Source organism: Simochromis diagramma, unplaced genomic scaffold, assembly GCF_900408965.1.
Source record: "Simochromis diagramma unplaced genomic scaffold, fSimDia1.1 OVJJ01000216.1, whole genome shotgun sequence".
Lineage (NCBI taxonomy): Eukaryota > Metazoa > Chordata > Actinopteri > Cichliformes > Cichlidae > Simochromis > Simochromis diagramma.
Genome location: NW_024386883.1, coordinates 7,497,898 through 7,514,352, shown reverse-complemented (window position 1 = coordinate 7,514,352; position 16,455 = coordinate 7,497,898). Strand labels below are relative to the sequence as shown.

Sequence of the window (16,455 nt, the reverse complement as noted above, 5' to 3'; positions counted from 1 at the left end):
TATTGCTACCAATAAATCGGTATACCCAGTGGTTTATACTTCAACATGAAGATTTTAGAATTTTATTTATCTAAAATTCTGAATGTAGGATTTTCTACATTTTTTAAATTAGCTTTACCGTTACTGATGCCTACTCTATATCAAAATTAGTAATCTCTGGAAGCGACATACATCTTGAAACCACTAGAGGCCGCTGTGGGATAGAAAGACAAGTGCGACAACTGTATCTTCTTGACGGCTGATGATGACATGTCAACAACAAACATGGCAGGCAGCAATAACTACTGGGAAGGTAAATAATGGTGCTTTGTGTAATAAAAAAAACAAACAAACACACAAACAAACAGCTGCCACCACGTAAGGCTTTTGTTATCCAGGTCATACAAACTCAGCAGTTCAGAAACTTTATTTTATCCGCGGTTAGAAGGTGTTTTTAGCCGGTTTCGAGCTAATCTGTTAGCGTGTTAGCCTTCGTAGTTCAAAAGTCAGTAGTCAGACTTCAGCTTCCTCCTTTAAGCCAGCTTACGTGCTACCAGAATTTGTAAACCTTTCTGTTTCATCCTCCGTTTACTGTTTATAGGCACGTAACAGGAAGATTTCAACCAAACAAGTCTTGCATCGTTAAGTGTAAACAAACAGGAACTTAATAGTTTACACATATATGGTCATTCATTGCTGGCCATTACCTCGTTAATCAGATGAAGGCTTTCGTAATGTTATGGTTGCCAGTTAGTATCTCCTTACATTTGGCTGAAATCAAAAGTGAGCCCAATTTTCTGTTTTGATGATCATAATATTATGAAAAACAACTATTTTTATAAACATAAAAATAGTTTCTACCTGTACTGTGTAGTCTGTGGTTTATCAGCTTTTTGTGGATGTTTGTTGTAAACCAGTAGTTCTCAAACTTTTAAATCCAAGATCAAACTTTGGATCTCTGATACCATCTCAAACAGTAAAAGAGAATCAAAGTTTATTTTCATTGGATAAAGGTCAGCACACTGTCAGCAGCAACCCATAATAATTCAGTGTAAAGGATGTGCTGTAATGTGTTATTGGTAAATGATAATTAAATTGTGCTATTTAAAATACACTTTACAGAGATTTAGTTCTATTAAATCTAATATGTACCTTAGAAAATAAAACACTAACCCTGCAACAATAATGTGAAATAAATAGTTTAATTTAACATGCTTCTGGTATCTTAAAACACCAGAGTTTCCGAGGCTTTATGCTTAATGCTTTCACCAACCACGTGTAGTTGGTGACCCTTTAAATCCTTCGGCAGATTTAAAGAATTTGTCCAGAATTTAACCAAACTTGAACGCAGTGATCATTTAATGGGTCTTCCACAAAATTGTGCTCAAGGCCAAGGTAACGTTTGTCCTTTTACAGACTCTTGTACATTTTCACGGCATAATGTTGTTCCACACTACTTCCAGTTTCACCAAATTCTCACTCTTGGTGTTGTGAGCAGTATCCAGTTGTTCACTCAACTTTCTTTCTGTGCTTCACACTTTACAATAACCTGTGAATCATGATGGATCATGACCGAGATGGGCTTCTCCTTCACTGACACTCTGGGTTTACATAAAATGATCTGCCTGTGTCTTTCTATCCTGACTGGACTCCTGTAGATCTGGCATGATATTGAGGGTTGTCTAATTTATTTGTTTTCCATTTATTTTCTCCCCCCGTCAGATTTGCGTAAACAAGCCAGGCAGCTGGAGAATGAGCTTGACCTCAAGCTAGTCTCCTTCAGTAAGCTTTGCACCAGCTATACCAGCAGCAGCCCAGACCAGCGGATGAGAGACAGCAGGTTGGCAGCGCTTTCCCCTCTTCACTTTAAACATGTACCCTCTCTCAAATGAAATCTTGTTGGATATTAAAAAATCTTTGTGCTTTCAGAAGCTTTAGAATGTATAATTGTTGACTTATTGAATTTAAATTAAATTTTCTTTTTTACATTTTTCCTGAGCATCCTTTCTATTTCCGTCTGAAATCAGGTCCGACTCTCTGGGCTCATCTCATGACAACTCGCTTATGGCCATGACGACTGAGCTGGACCAGCTCTTAGCCAATGTGAGTTAAATGTGGCACACGGTATGGTCACGTATAGGATGCCTTCAGTTGCAGACAATTGTGTTATTCTATGTTTTTAGAGTCAAACAGACTGTTAGGCCTGAAGCCTATTTGTTAAATAATTTTTTTCGAGTAGTCGAACATTTCAAATTATAATCCTGGGCTGTTTTGAAATCACATTATCTCTTAAAAGGTCGTCTGTGCTTCTGTGGCTACGTGATAAGAATTTAATCCTTTTTTGCAGCTTACAGCAGTCAATGACAAAATGGCAGAATACACTAGCACCCCTGGAGTTTCGTCACACAACGCAGGATTGATGCACACCTTACAGAGGCACAGAGACATTTTACAGGTACATAGACTTCCTTCACTTTGTTGTAGGCTGTGCAATTAATAAAACTTTAATTTCATTTGCAGTTTTGCCGGACGGCACAGTGGTGTGGTGGTTAGTGCTGGCGCCTCACAGCAAGAAGGTCCTGAGTTCAAAGTTCAGGGACGTTATTATTATAATTACTGTTTCACAATAATCACTTTTAGCCCTTCACACTTTAAATGTTATAATTAATTATGGTTGAACTTTGGGCAAATCCACATTGTAAAAACAATTTTTTCATGTCTTTGAGTGATCATATGATTAGTATTTTCCCCTCAGTCAAGGACAAAATCTTTCAGCTATTTATTGGAACATTCTGCGCACTTTGAAGATGCATTTATGAAATATGTACTGTATTTTGCCCCAATGTTTTCCAGTCATGTTGTTTGTTAGTGATATCATGTCACACTGGCTGTAGTTTATCGTGTTTTATTTTGCAGGACTACACTCATGAGTTTCACAAAATCAAAAGCAACTTCTATAGCCTGCGAGAGCGAGAGGACCTTCTGGGCTCAGTTCACAGAGACATCGAGTGAGTTCCCTTCCCTCTCTGATCAATAAAAGACTTCATGTTGTTAGAAAATACAACCGTGAGTGAAGCGTCAGTCACGCAGGCCTCGAGGCTGGTCAGCGAGGCCCTGGTAACCTTGCTAGATAAAACTGTGTATTGCCCAAAAGGTTGGCAAGTGTTTGTCAGCACTCACTTGGTGAAACTGGTAACAAAGAAATATATGGTGCTGCTGTGGTTGGCTGTAGTTTGTAAGAAAAATTCGACTTGCTCGCCAACCCTGTCTTCGAAGTCAAAGTTGTGCCTTTTGAAGTGGTTGCAGCAGTAAGGCACAACTTTTATTTTAAGTGCTTCACAATAAAATAAAATAAAAAACAGCTAATATTTAACTTTGAGGAGGTGGAGCCAAAGAATACTGTCAAATTTTTTAAGCTAATGGAAATTAATTATTGTAGGTTCTTCTTTTTAGCTCCAAGTACAGCGCAAGTGTTGTGTAAAATTATTTATTGTGGTACTTTGTGAATAAATTTGGTGGCAAATGTAGTTTAGGCTTCTCGTGGATATTGATGATAACTCTAATATTTAATATTAGAAGTTCTCTTATCTTTTTAGGTGTCATTTCTTTTATCTCCCATATGTCCCAAGATGTTACAAAAATGCGTTATTAAATCACTTGCTTACTCTCCTGCTTTACGTATGCAGAGTTTTCCTTTTCCTCCTGAATTCCTTCCATGCCTATTTTTTGTTGTCACCAAATCTAACATTTTCAGCTTTCCTTATTTTTGTCCCACTTTTCTGCTCTCTTCTCATCCCTCCTCCTCTCATCCGATGTTATCCCTGACCAGCAGGAGGCAGAGATGTCTATTCAGTGTCTGGTTTCCCCTACCCTTTAATACTCTGCATTCCCGCTATCATATTTCATCCTCTAATAAGAGACACCTCTTATTAGCCATCTTCCCTCCTCTTCTCTGTATCTGTCTATGTCTCTCTCTTTCGCCGGGGATCTCTTTCCTAAGTGCCTTCTACAGTAAATCAAACCACAAGGCTTTCATTGAGCCAGAGCTGAGGGAGAGTGGTTACATCTGGCCTGCCTGATGCAGAGAAATGCTTTTTCACTAGAGGCGAGGAAGAGCAAGACAGTCCAGACAGGGGGAATGAGACTTTCTCCTGATTTGACTTTGATTGATTACAAAAATGATGAGAGTGAATTTTAATTATTCCCACTGAGATTAGAGGTGTGGAGGAACAGTGAAAGGAGTGGGCCAACAGAACAGAAAATAGATGATGGATTAAAAAGATTATTAGTCCAAATAGAAATGGGATGGTGGTGGTGTAAATAAGAGATGGAGGACGGAGCTTTGGGTTAAGCACTTAGAAGCTTTAATGCAGGAAGTACATCAGTATCCCGGCATGTGTTTTTAGGATGGAGGGAAATACCTGCAGCACTGATGACGAATCAGATCCTTCTCTTGTCACAGGGAGGTTGACGTATTTCGATGTTAAGTATATTGTCTAAGCATCTGCACACACTCATGTTCCAGCTGTAATAACGTTTTTGGTGCTAATCTGATGCTGGAGTTTACCCTTCTTTAATTTTCTTACTCAGGTCCTACAAAAGCAGCTCAGGGGTGAATAACAGGAGGACAGAGCTCTTCCTGAAGGAGCACGAGCATCTAAGAAAGTAAGACACATCTTTAAGAACATCAGTTTCACACTTATCACAAGAAGATTGAGAGCTATTTTCCAAAATTCCTCATTGTTTACAACCCCTTTATGTGAGAGTTGAATTCTCTGTGATGTGTCTGCGGTATTTCCACTGATGTAATAAAAAATGACTGCATCAACTCAGACACTTCCTGATTGGAGTTATAGCTTTCTGTTCAGCTCGGTTGGGTTCTATTTATAAAAAAGAAGCGATGCAGCTATTATTCAGAAGCTCGTCTTGCTTGTGTCAGTGTGTGCTGGCGTGTTCGGAGCTGTGGTGACAAACAGGTTTCATGTTGTGGAAATGCTATCCAAAGGGGAAAAAGAGAGCAGGTAGATTATGGTTTGATCTAGGAGTTGAAGCTGTATCGTGTCTTTCATAAATTTGAATGTCAGTGGGCCCGCTTGAATGCTTGTTTCTAGACTTGGGACCACATCTGAGAAGGTAGACAAATCATTTGAAAGAGCCCATCGACACAGAGCACTGTCCGTCTGTGTCTTTTAAAAAATGATTTCCATATTGTATATTCAGTACAGGTGCACGATTTGAGCCATGAGCACACTTGTTGCCAAATGCAGTGACCTGATTGGTTTGATCTGTTTATTCAGATCCGCAAAATCAGAAAAATTGTGCTTGGTTTGAAAAAATTTATGCCGCAATTTTTCCAGCGAAAATATGTGTTGAGTGTGAGCGGCTGCATTAAGAACAGGTGAGTGTGAAAGATATTTTAAACCCATCCTGCGTGGAAAAGCCTTAACAGTACTCACGTACGTTAGATTGCAGGTGTTTTTTTCTCCTTCCAGTATCTTCTTCACCAGCTGTCGCGTTACTCGTGTTGCCAGTGCTGGCTGTGTTTTCCCCTTCAGAAGTAAAAAGATAATAAATAGATACAATCACACAACCTACTAATTTTACTGCACAGATTCTAAACTCTGAAGTCTGCCCACTCCTGCTAACTTTTCAGCAAAATGACAGAGAAAACAGACCGCTCGCTCTGCTAGCATTCCCCCAGGCAGGGCATCCAGCGTTGCTTCCACCCCCCTGTTTTACATTAGTTGCCAGTATTTGACTGGGCTCCCATGCCTCCTTTTAAAATACAGAGAATGACTAAGAATTCAGAAATCACGAAACAGCCCACCTTTAGTGTCTCCTGAACAAAATAACACATTGAGCTGGGGACTCACACTGCCGGTGCTTCCTGAGGCAAAGTGGCTTCCAGTTTTGGTTTGACCACTTTGGAACTGGGGGGGGGATAGACCAGACTCTATATCGTATATTGGCTTTATGGGAATGACTGCATTACTGCAGATAATGAAAACATGGTTTAGGTTATTTTAGCAGCGAGAGACACAACTCCCACGCTCCCATCACCGCTGTTCCCTGAAGCAGTGGATCCGCAGTTTGTTCCTTCCCCTGAGTTGCCATTGGACTGAGATCCAATTCCTCCTTTTGAAATACAAAAAATAATAAATAAAAAAGGTAATTATTGTCTGACTCTAGGACAGAGCTGTGCTGCGGTTGCATATCACCTGGTGTAAATGATGGATACGAAATGGATGAACTTCATGATTAAAATTTCTGTAGAAACATGCGAGTTGTTGAGATTATAATGAAGGTCCAGTCTGATGATTATTCATCTGTGCTCAGATGAGTCAGGTGGTCAACAGTAACTTCTTTTATCCACTCATTTTGGCCTCTCTATATAATTGTTATTAAAAATCTTTTTTAGGGGGTCAGACACCTCCAAGTCACACCACAAACCCTCGATACGTCCCAAATCTGAATTCTCACGTCACTCTGAAACTTTTTTGTTGCAACAATGAACCGAAACTTGTGAGTCAGCATTGTGGTGGCAGAAAACAGCAGAGTTAGTTGTTCAGAATGAATTGGAAACACCAAAAAGGGCTTTCATTTGTTTGTTTGTTTTGTCATTTAATCTTTAAAGTAAATGTGACTAAATCAGAGAGCCTGCACAACTCACACATTTATTATTCAGTTTCTTGTGCAAGGGAATGCCCCACCTATCAGAGATCTATTTACAAATCCTTACTTTTCATAGATCCTGTATATTTTATGTTTTGTGCAATAGCTTAAACAATTATTGTTTGCATTTAGATATATTAGAAAAATAAACTAGAAGGCTATAATGATCCTAGCTGTGAGTTTAGATCAATATATTGATATTTGATGATGAACACATGCCGTTTTCTGGTTGTTCCAGCAACAATTAAAGGTAAAATAACTGCACAGATATTTCAAAGGGCTGAAAGTGGTCAGACTTGTTTCTCCAGGCAGTTTGGATTAATGTAATATCTGAGTCTGATTAAATTATCGTAAGATTTCGTAGGTATTTTGTTGTAAATAACAGTCTTGAACACTTTTTTTTTTGCCTGTCCCGTTTGGCTTTTTTGCCATCAGAATTATTGTCTAAAGGCGAAGAAAGATGCCCAACGGATTTACTTTACCAAATGGACCATCCCAGCCTTGCCGTAATGGTCTATTTGATTCACCTTTTATTGTTTATTTTATTTTATTTTCACTTGCTAAATACGGGACAGATTTGACTGGGGAAAAGAAAGAGGGAAAGAAAAACAGCGAGGAAGAGGGACGGGGATAAAGGGCAAAAAACAAAAACCAACAAAATAAGCAGACAAAAAATACATATATCAATCACCTGGATCACCTGTTGAGAAAGAAAGAAGAGAAAACAAGCAGAAAAAAAAAGAGCAACATAATAAACAACATCACGATGATCTATGGGAATATAACAGTAAATATTAAACATTATTGTGCAGCACGTAGGATCTACAGCGCACAGTGTGCTTTGAGGTAGGAGCCAAAAAGGGTGTAGTTTGTGTGTGTGAGCACCTGTGAGCATGAGCGCGCTTGTATTTAAAAGGTTCCTTTATGTAATGATCTGCTAGAGGGTGAGCCACAGCCCCGTCCTCCAGCACAGGCCCTCCCCTAGCCCCGCTGCACGCAGCCATGAGGAAACCAACACCTAAGAGCCAACAGAGCCCTTAATAGGCCATGACCACAACCCCGGGTTGAGCCCTCCAAGGAAGATGCTCCTGGGGAATCCCCCGACGCCCCGTCGGGGATTAACACTTTTTTAATGGTGATAATGGTTTTGTTTGAAAAGTCTGGAGAGCCATTAAAGTGTTTAGCTACTTCAGTGAAAAATCCACCATGTCAGTGTTGAGATATGCACCACAGCTTTGAACTTACCAACTGACGCGGCAGTTTGTCGAGCCGGGAATCCAACATGATTAGTCATCATTTAGGTGCCTTTCATTTTACATTTTCCTTAGTTAAAAATTTATGAGTTTCTTTGAGATTTCATTTTCAGGTATTTTACATGGTTGCTGCTGAATACTTCTTATTAACTTCCCATTTATTTACTTTTTCTTTAATGTGGAAATATATCAGTTTTGTTTAATATCCATTTTAAAAATTCTTGTTACGTATGTTGTAACTGTTAGATTCATACAACCACAACAAGGTCACACAGGTCTAGAGACCATTCTGCAGCCACCATGCTAATCACTATTCACTGAACATGTTTGCTCGGCGAGTTCAGATAAGTCGACGTCTTCTGTGCAAACTGCAGGTGACTACAGCGGTCCGCTAGCAACCAAAGTATTCACAAGGCCGCCACAAGGAGGCCAGTCATTAGGCTCGTGTGACACTGGGTATCACACTTATTGGCCTTAATGATGAGAACATGTTATGCCTTTTTTTTTTTTTTTAATGAAGCAAAAAGCAGTTTTGTGTTACATGTTGACTTTATTCTGATTTGTATTTATTTGTATTATCTTTTTTTTTTATTTGTTGCTAACAGAAGCAGTGTTTTTTTAAGAAAGGTCAGAGCAAGTTAAAAAGAAAAGAGTCTATACCTTTATATAAAGTGTTATATGAACATTTTAAATACTGCGTTGTATTTGATGAGTACTTCAGCTAATGCTAATACACTTCCCTGAGCCAACAGTAACATTATTGACAGTGCCAGTACTGGACTTGTTGAAATGCCAGAAATGTGCTGAGATGCGCGCTGCCGTGATCACTGAACATGATTCAGAAATAAACCACCCACTTTAAGCACCTTCCCAACCGTATGAGGAAAAAATAGCCCACCTGCTGTCGCAGTGTGGTTATTTCTTCCTCCAGTGCATCCTTGGTTTGTTTCGGATAAACAAGCGTTGCTGATTTTACCCAGAGAAACATTTTCCTCCTGTATCACCTGTGGAGGAGGAGCAGACATCAGCAAAGACAAACTATTAATACTCTTCAGACAGTTTAGACTCTCAGATTGAAAATTGAGGAGTTAAATTTACCTTTAACAGTGAAACACAGTCTCAGCAGCGGTCTCTGCAAGTTGAGGAACTGTTTTTATTGTCAATGTTATGAGATATTGGGCGTGCTGTTATTTAGATAGATGGAGCTTGAAAGAAGAATGCACATAAAATCTGAGGCTCTGTGAGGCTGATCTGAGAAACCACTGTTGCACTTTGACTTCTCGAAGGTGTGAACATGTCAGTGATTGATGAGGAGATTCTTGTTTGGGATTCGGTGGAGTAAATGCACTATATGAACAAATGTTCAATACTGAATGTAAGAAATGAGGTTAAAATGTGCGGCATCGTCTCAGTATTGAGGGCTGCTAAAAGGATTCGATTTAGCTATTAGCTGATCGACAGACAACACTTTGCTGCTGCTCAGTTTATAAAAGTTTTGGACTGCTGGTGTTTTTCTTCTAATTATTTTATTAGATTTTATTCAAGCACTCGTAACTTACTCAATAATTTGCAGCTTCACTTAAATTTAAAGAGGTGTTGATTGCAGTTTTAGAAATTATACAATATTAATGCACATCTCATATTAGGACATATATTAGTTCGCTGAATCAGTGCATAGACAAATGTGTTACCTGAAGCAGTGGATCCAGAGTTGCTCTTATGCCACTGAGTCCCATTCACATTGCAGTGTTTTATGGTAAACCTTAATATGTAATATTGCAATAGTAAATACACATGTTGAAGTAATGTTATCAGTGAGTGATAAAAGTATTTCACTTTTTTATGCATGGGATCGCAGCGATCGCGGAAAAAAGCAGTGGAAATGAGATGTCTCCAGAGGGTGTGTGGGCAACATGCACACTTTACACTTTTACACTCTCTTGGGTGTGGAGCTCAGTCATTCACGAAGGACTCAAGGTCAAGGTCAAATTTATTTATGTAGCACATTTCTAGATAGACGATGCTGCACAAAGTGCTTAACAATATAAAAATGCCATTAAAAAGAAACAATGTAATACAATAATAAAAGAATTAAAACAACTAAGAACTAAGACTATTAAAATAAGACCAAAATGCTTGGGTCATAGTGTGTTAAAAGCAAGGGCTTAAAAATGTGTCTTTAGTAGTGATTTAAATTGATCAAGTGTTTGTGCAGATCTAATATTTAAGGGAAGACTATTCCAAAGTCTGGGACCAGCCACAGAGAAGGCTCTACCACGAGATTTGAGATAAGTCTGTGGGATGGACAGCATTAATTATGAGCATAAACAGAAAGGAGCTCAGACAGGTAAGAAGGGGATCGGGCGTTAAGCGACTTAAAAACAAAAAGTCAAAGTTTAAACTGGATCCTGCAGGAGACAGGAAGCCAGTGTAGAGAAGCTAAAACTGGGGTTATATGCTCTCCCCGTTTGGTACCAGTTAGCAGGCGAGCAGCTGCATTTTGGACCATCTGAAGACGATGAATGGAGGCCTGGTCGAGACTAAAATACAATGAATTGCAGTAGTCCAATCTGCAAGTAAGGAAAAGGTGAATAACATGTTCAAAGACGTTAGCCGGAAGGTATGGCTTTACCTTGGCTAGCTGTCTTAACTGAAAGAAGCAGGACTGAACTACTGCACTCACCTGCTTATTCAATTTAAAAGAACCATCAAGGTAGACACCGAGGTTTTTTACATGTGTTTTACAATAGGAAGAAAGGGGGCCCAGAGTGCTATCGATGTGATTATTGACAAAGTTGCCTCGAAGTAGAGCCGTTACTTCCTTACATCAAATGGGCCGACGAGGTGGTTTGGTCATGTCTCACCGGGAGGAAGTCCTAGAGCGGATTCGGGCATGCTAGACAAAGTGCATTTCTCAGCTGGACCCAGATCTGGACCTGAATGAGGGATGTGGTTGGTTAACTGGTTCATTTGCTGGTTGGCTTGTTGACACATTTATGTTTGAATGGTTCCTTTCATTTCATTTTCACAAGAATCTATTGGGTGTGTTTGTTAAATAAGCAAATGTCCAATGGTGGGGAGTTGATCCGCGTTATTGCCTCTGCTCTGTTTTCAACAAAGATGCCAACTAAACCAATTTTTTAAAAAAGACTCAGTGGTTCTAACTTTATAAGTGTGACTAGTGGTCAGATATGCAGAAATGGAAAACCATTGGAAACCATGTCTGTGTGCATATTGTAGCTGTATTCATATTTATGTACATTGAACACAGGCAGATTTAAATTTAAGTTATAATGTTATGCTATATCATAAGTAAAGAATAGGAAAATAAGCAAAGAAAGAAAAGTAGGGTCTGCTAAACATGAAGCTGCCTCGCCTCTGACTCTGCCGGCTAATAAAGGATCGTCTGAAAAAGCAGAGGATGGCAGCAGATAGATGGTGGGAGCGGTGGACGAGTAGATGGAGGAAGTATAAAGCACAGTATTGATTTTTGGTCTCTAGTGAAGTCCGACAGGATGCACGCAGCTGCCTTTATATGCTCCGCTCAGCCCCAGACTTTTTCTGCCCATCACTTATCTTAGCAGATAATGCAAGCCCTTCTCTGTGTGTATGTGCACTGTTGACCCTCTGTATGTTTTCCTTACGCCTCAAGAAAATCAGAGATCAGAACCAAACATTATATATCCATATGTTCAGAGCTGAAATTTTATACACATTAATGGACTTTCCCCAAAATCGCCCATTAACAGCACTTTCTCCTCCCTCGCAGGAATGAGATGAAGTGCTTCTCTTATGATAACAGACCGATCGGGCTGTGTGGGTTCATGGCACAGGCTTCCTCTGAGTCTTGTTGTATAATTCCATAACTTCATATAGAGAACATTTGAAATGATCTCATAAGGTTATTTTAGGAAGTTTTAATCTTTAACTTTACTGAAGATGGTTGACTTACTTTTATCCTTTTTCTTGTTTTTTGTCCTATGTTCACAGCTCAGACAGTCATATTGACAACGCAATAAGGTCAGTTCTATTAATGCTTCATTTGCTTTCCTCCTCCCTTGCTTTGTTCTCACTCAACACGTGCCCATCATAAGCAAATGCAGCACATTTCAGTCTATTAAAACAGACTACTGTAGCTCCCTACTTTTAGCTCATTAGCTGAAACAAGCTTAATGTGATTCTGCGAAGACAGCTACTGTGTGTGCTTCTTTTTGTGCCGCCGCCAGTCCCTAATGGTTTGTCTCCCTGCAGTATCGCCATGGCTACCAAAGAGAACATCACATTTCAGCGTGGGATGTTGAAGTCCATTCAAACCAGGGTCACAACTTTGGCCAGTATCCTTTTATCATTGATATCACTTCTCTTCTTTTTCTCCAGACTCGACTTTCTTTCCTTTTTTCTGTGTTAAAATAAAAATGCCAGTTCTCCTCGTTGCACAGGAAAATAGAAACCTTCTTGTGAAGACAGGCAACGCCTGTGCAACCACTCTCAGTCAGCTGCGGTCTTCAAAGCAAGTTAGGGGCGATAAGACAGAGTCAGTCTGCTATGAGTTTGCGATCGAATGGAGTCAACTTGGAAATTACGTGCAATCTGTGATAATATGGCGAAATGTGTAAATGTGATAAATAGGTCAAAACCACAAGTGTGGAATTGTCTGGAGGAATTACATTGCATGAACGGCCTGTTTAAGGTCATGCCAAAGCATTGCCATCACATTTAAGCCCAGACTTTGATTAGACCAATTCAAAACCTTCATTTTGTTTTTCATACAGGGCCAGTGTGAAATGACATTGTCATTTAAAGGAAAGGTTATTTATGAGATCAAGGAGGTGGCAAATACTTTTTCACAGCACTGTACAGTCATGGAAAAAGGTTTTGAGAATGACACAAATATTGGTTTTCATAAAGTTTGCTGCTTCAGTGTTTTTAGATCTTTTTGTCAGTTGTTTCTGAATCATCGTTAGAGGACCTTGCTGGACTTTCTTGAGCACAACAATTTGAACCTCTTTCCTTGAAATAAACAGTCAACTGTTTATCGGATCATCAAGACATAAATGTAAATGCAATCCATTCCTTATTATAATTATTATTATTATATATTATTATTATTCCTTATTATGATTATTATTATTATTCCTTATTATGATTATTATAATAATTATAATAAGGAATTGCACTGTCTTGATGATCCGATAAACAGTCAACTGTAGGGATGGGTACCGGTATCGGTTCTGACATAAACGGTAGTAACCAGACCGAAAAGCAGCGCACATTTCGGTGCTTTATTTCGGTGCTTTTTTTTCCTGAGCTGTGATACACTTTAGATTCTAGCCAGTCATTTTACATTTCCGAGGATAGTAGGCGGGTCCAGGTACGTACGTTCTTTTAGAGCAGAGCTACAGATTAAAAATGACCAAGGCGAAGCGGTCAAAAGTCTGGCTGTACTTCACAGCAAAATATGCAAACTCAGCAGCCTGCAACAAGTGCTTTAAGCTGATACTGTCAAAGGAGGTAACACCTCGAATCCGATGAAACACCTGGCGACGCATAGCAGTTTTTTAAAAAGCAGAGAAATGCGCCGTATTTGATAGTTTGCTGCGAGACCACACACCGAGCACATCTACTGCGGGTGTGGTGCCTGTTATCGGACCCGGAGCAACATCCCCCAAAAACACGAAGAGGAGAGTCCTGGCCCCTAGCCCTGCCAGTGTAGCAGAAATGATGACGGATGATGACGGCAACAGCAGCCGTTCATCTCTGCGTGAGTAGTTTAATATTGTTCGTGTGTAATTTACGTTGAGTAGGCTAACCACGTTATTACATTAATGCATGTAAGGTGAACTAGCAAACACCATCATAGCTACATGGGGCTGTCTTCTTGTTTGATGGCAGATACTTCCTTCACCCTGGCCAAAAAGGCTAAAATGACCAAAGAAAAAGTGGAAAACAGTTAAACATGAGAGGTTTTTGGACAAAGTTGGTGTTTTTTTCCATTGTTTAAGCACTGCTTCCAGCCGAGAGTGATACCATAAATCCCCTATAGCTGCAGAAAAGGCTAACATTTTTATCTTTTTACAAAAAAACAGCTGAACATGAGAGGTTTTTGGACCAATTTTGTGTTCTCCATTCTTTAAGCACCGGTTCGAGCACCGTTTAAGCACCGGCACAGTTTCAAAAGTACCGGTTTGGCACCGGTATCGGATAAAACCTAAATGATACCCATCCCTAGTCAACTGTTTATCGGATCATCAAGTGCAATCTTAGCAGCAACAATATCCTTGCCTGTGAAGCCCATTTTATGCAACACAATAATAATTATAATAAGGAATGGATTGCATTTATATAGCGCTTTTCGAGAACCGCAAAGTGCTGTACAATTCCACTATTCATTCACTCTCACATTCACACACTGGTGGAGGCAGCTACAGTTGTAGCCACAACTGCCCTGGGGCAGACTGACAGAAGCGAGGCTCCCATATCGCGCCATTGGCCCCTCTGGCCATCACCAGTAGGCGGTAGGTGAAGTGTCTTGCCCAAGCACACAACGACCGAGACTGTCCGAGCCGGGGCTCGAACCAGCAACCTTCCAGTTACAAGACAAACTGCCAACTCTTTGAGCCACGATCGCACACAATGCTGGCTGCACATGTTTTCTTGCAGGTTACCATGGTTAACAGGAAGAACAACGATTTCAAGCATTGCCATCATTTTAACAATTCCAGTCTGCTATTCTAACTCAATCATCATAACATAATGATCTCCAGCCTTGTGCTCGTCAACATTCTCACCTATGTTAACAAGAAGAAGGACTTTGCAGTTTATCTGATCACTCTTCATAAAATTCTGGAGTATATGCAAACTGCCTTCATAAAAGCTGAAGCAGCAAACTTTCTGAAAACCAATATTTGTGTCATTCTCAAAACTTTTGGCCACGACTAAATGTTTGATAGTCTGTCTGGGTGTGAATGAAGAAAGACGACCCATGCGACTGTCTTCCAATCAAAAAAGGTTGCCCAGAGGTTGAAAAAGGAACACCCCCCACATCTGGGTGAACACTTGGTCACCATAGCTACCAGGGAGCCACTTTTTTCTTTCCTTTCCTAGTCACGAGGATGTTTCTGTCTTATTTTTACTTTGTGTGACTGAGCCATACGCACTTAGATAGTTAAAATAATAAATGCATAGCTAGATTGCACTAATAAATAAAAAAATGTACAGACCTGAGATGAACACTGACCATTGAACTGAATGAAAAAATATTTAGAAAATATAAATTTTTTGCTATTAAGTCTTAAATGACCATAATTTTAAAGTCTCAAGTCCATCTGACAGGCCTGTGGGTTAATATAAGATGGAAAGGTTTGGATCCCCTGAATCACGCCGCTGGATTGGATTTTTGTTTCGGAGCCTTGCTGATGTTTTTTCCTGCTACTCTCTGTCTCTTATTTACTTACTGCAAGGAAGGGAAACCCAGCTTGGGTCTTAATTATTTTCCTTCACCCTGCTACCCCGCCTCTCAGATCGCTTCCCCACCATCAACAGTCTCATCCAGAAAATCAATTTGCGCAAGAGGCGGGACTCTATAATTCTGGGTGTGGTTATTGGTGTCTGCACCATACTCTTGTTGCTCTACACTTTCCAATGAATCGCCATCAACTGACAAAATATACGCACTGTAACTCTAACCAAGTGTATACCATGTGGTTTTTATTCTCTCTATGGCACAAAAATATAACTGACACAAAATATTGAAAATAAGATGTAATTTCTCAGATTGGAGAGTTTATTTATTTTCTGGGGATTTGTATATTGCTGCTTGTATCCTGTTGTTATTTTAACTGCTTATAAATTCACATAATAACCTTTCATTTGGATTGTGTATTGTATTGACTTATTTTGTTAAATAAAAGTGACAAACTCACTTCCAGCTTGGTCATGCTCATTCAGCTTTATTTCAGACATGCAGAACTATGGCACAGTAAACCAGTCATACAGTATAAATGTATAAACATGAACATCAGAGTGCCAAGATCGGTGCATACAAGGGGGGCAACCGCCCCGTTCATATCTTGCAGTATATTGTAAACATAATGAGGTTCAGTAGAGTCCAAACAGGAGTCATTTCAGTTATGACAGCACGCAAAGCAAGATATCACACTATGACTGCAGAAAGGCATTGTTGTGATACATAGACATGTGCCTAAAATTCATGTAAACAATGTACGAAAACAGCTTATACGTCTTCCTACAGCCACAAAACTCTCAAACGGGAGAAAAAGTTAATGTTTTGTTAATATTTAGTCTTGAGAAACAGGGCAGGCAGTGACGACATCATGGACTAGAGGTGCACTGATGCCTTTTTTTCTGATCTTGTGTATTTGTTGTTGTGTTTAGTGAACCCATATGTGTTTTTTTCTTTTTTAATTTATTTGCAAATTGTAGTTTTATCCAGCTGTCTGCATAAGGCAGGAGTGCACCACTAGTTTAGACTATGAGAATATAGTTACTGACAGCCTGACACAATAGTGCAGTCTTTATCTTTCTTCCTCAG

The 16,455-nt window shown here is 39.6% G+C and overlaps 1 protein-coding gene across 2 annotated transcripts; it reads left to right on the top strand.

Annotated features, from left to right (window-relative positions):
- Positions 1-207: 207 nt before the first annotated feature.
- LOC120733689 (Golgi SNAP receptor complex member 1-like) lies at positions 208-15,825 on the top strand. Of its 2 annotated transcripts, none has more exons than XM_040032021.1 (9): positions 208-292; positions 1,702-1,819; positions 2,007-2,082; positions 2,327-2,434; positions 2,896-2,987; positions 4,570-4,644; positions 11,895-11,924; positions 12,156-12,238; positions 15,425-15,825. In XM_040032021.1, exons 1-9 carry the CDS (start codon positions 250-252, stop codon positions 15,547-15,549), a joined length of 750 nt encoding a protein of 249 aa, XP_039887955.1. In that variant the 5' UTR covers positions 208-249; the 3' UTR covers positions 15,550-15,825. The 2 variants fall into 2 exon arrangements, with proteins under 2 accessions (XP_039887955.1, XP_039887956.1); XM_040032022.1 differs by lacking the exon at positions 208-292 and adding an exon at positions 943-1,374.
- The last annotated feature ends 630 nt before the right edge of the window (positions 15,826-16,455 follow it).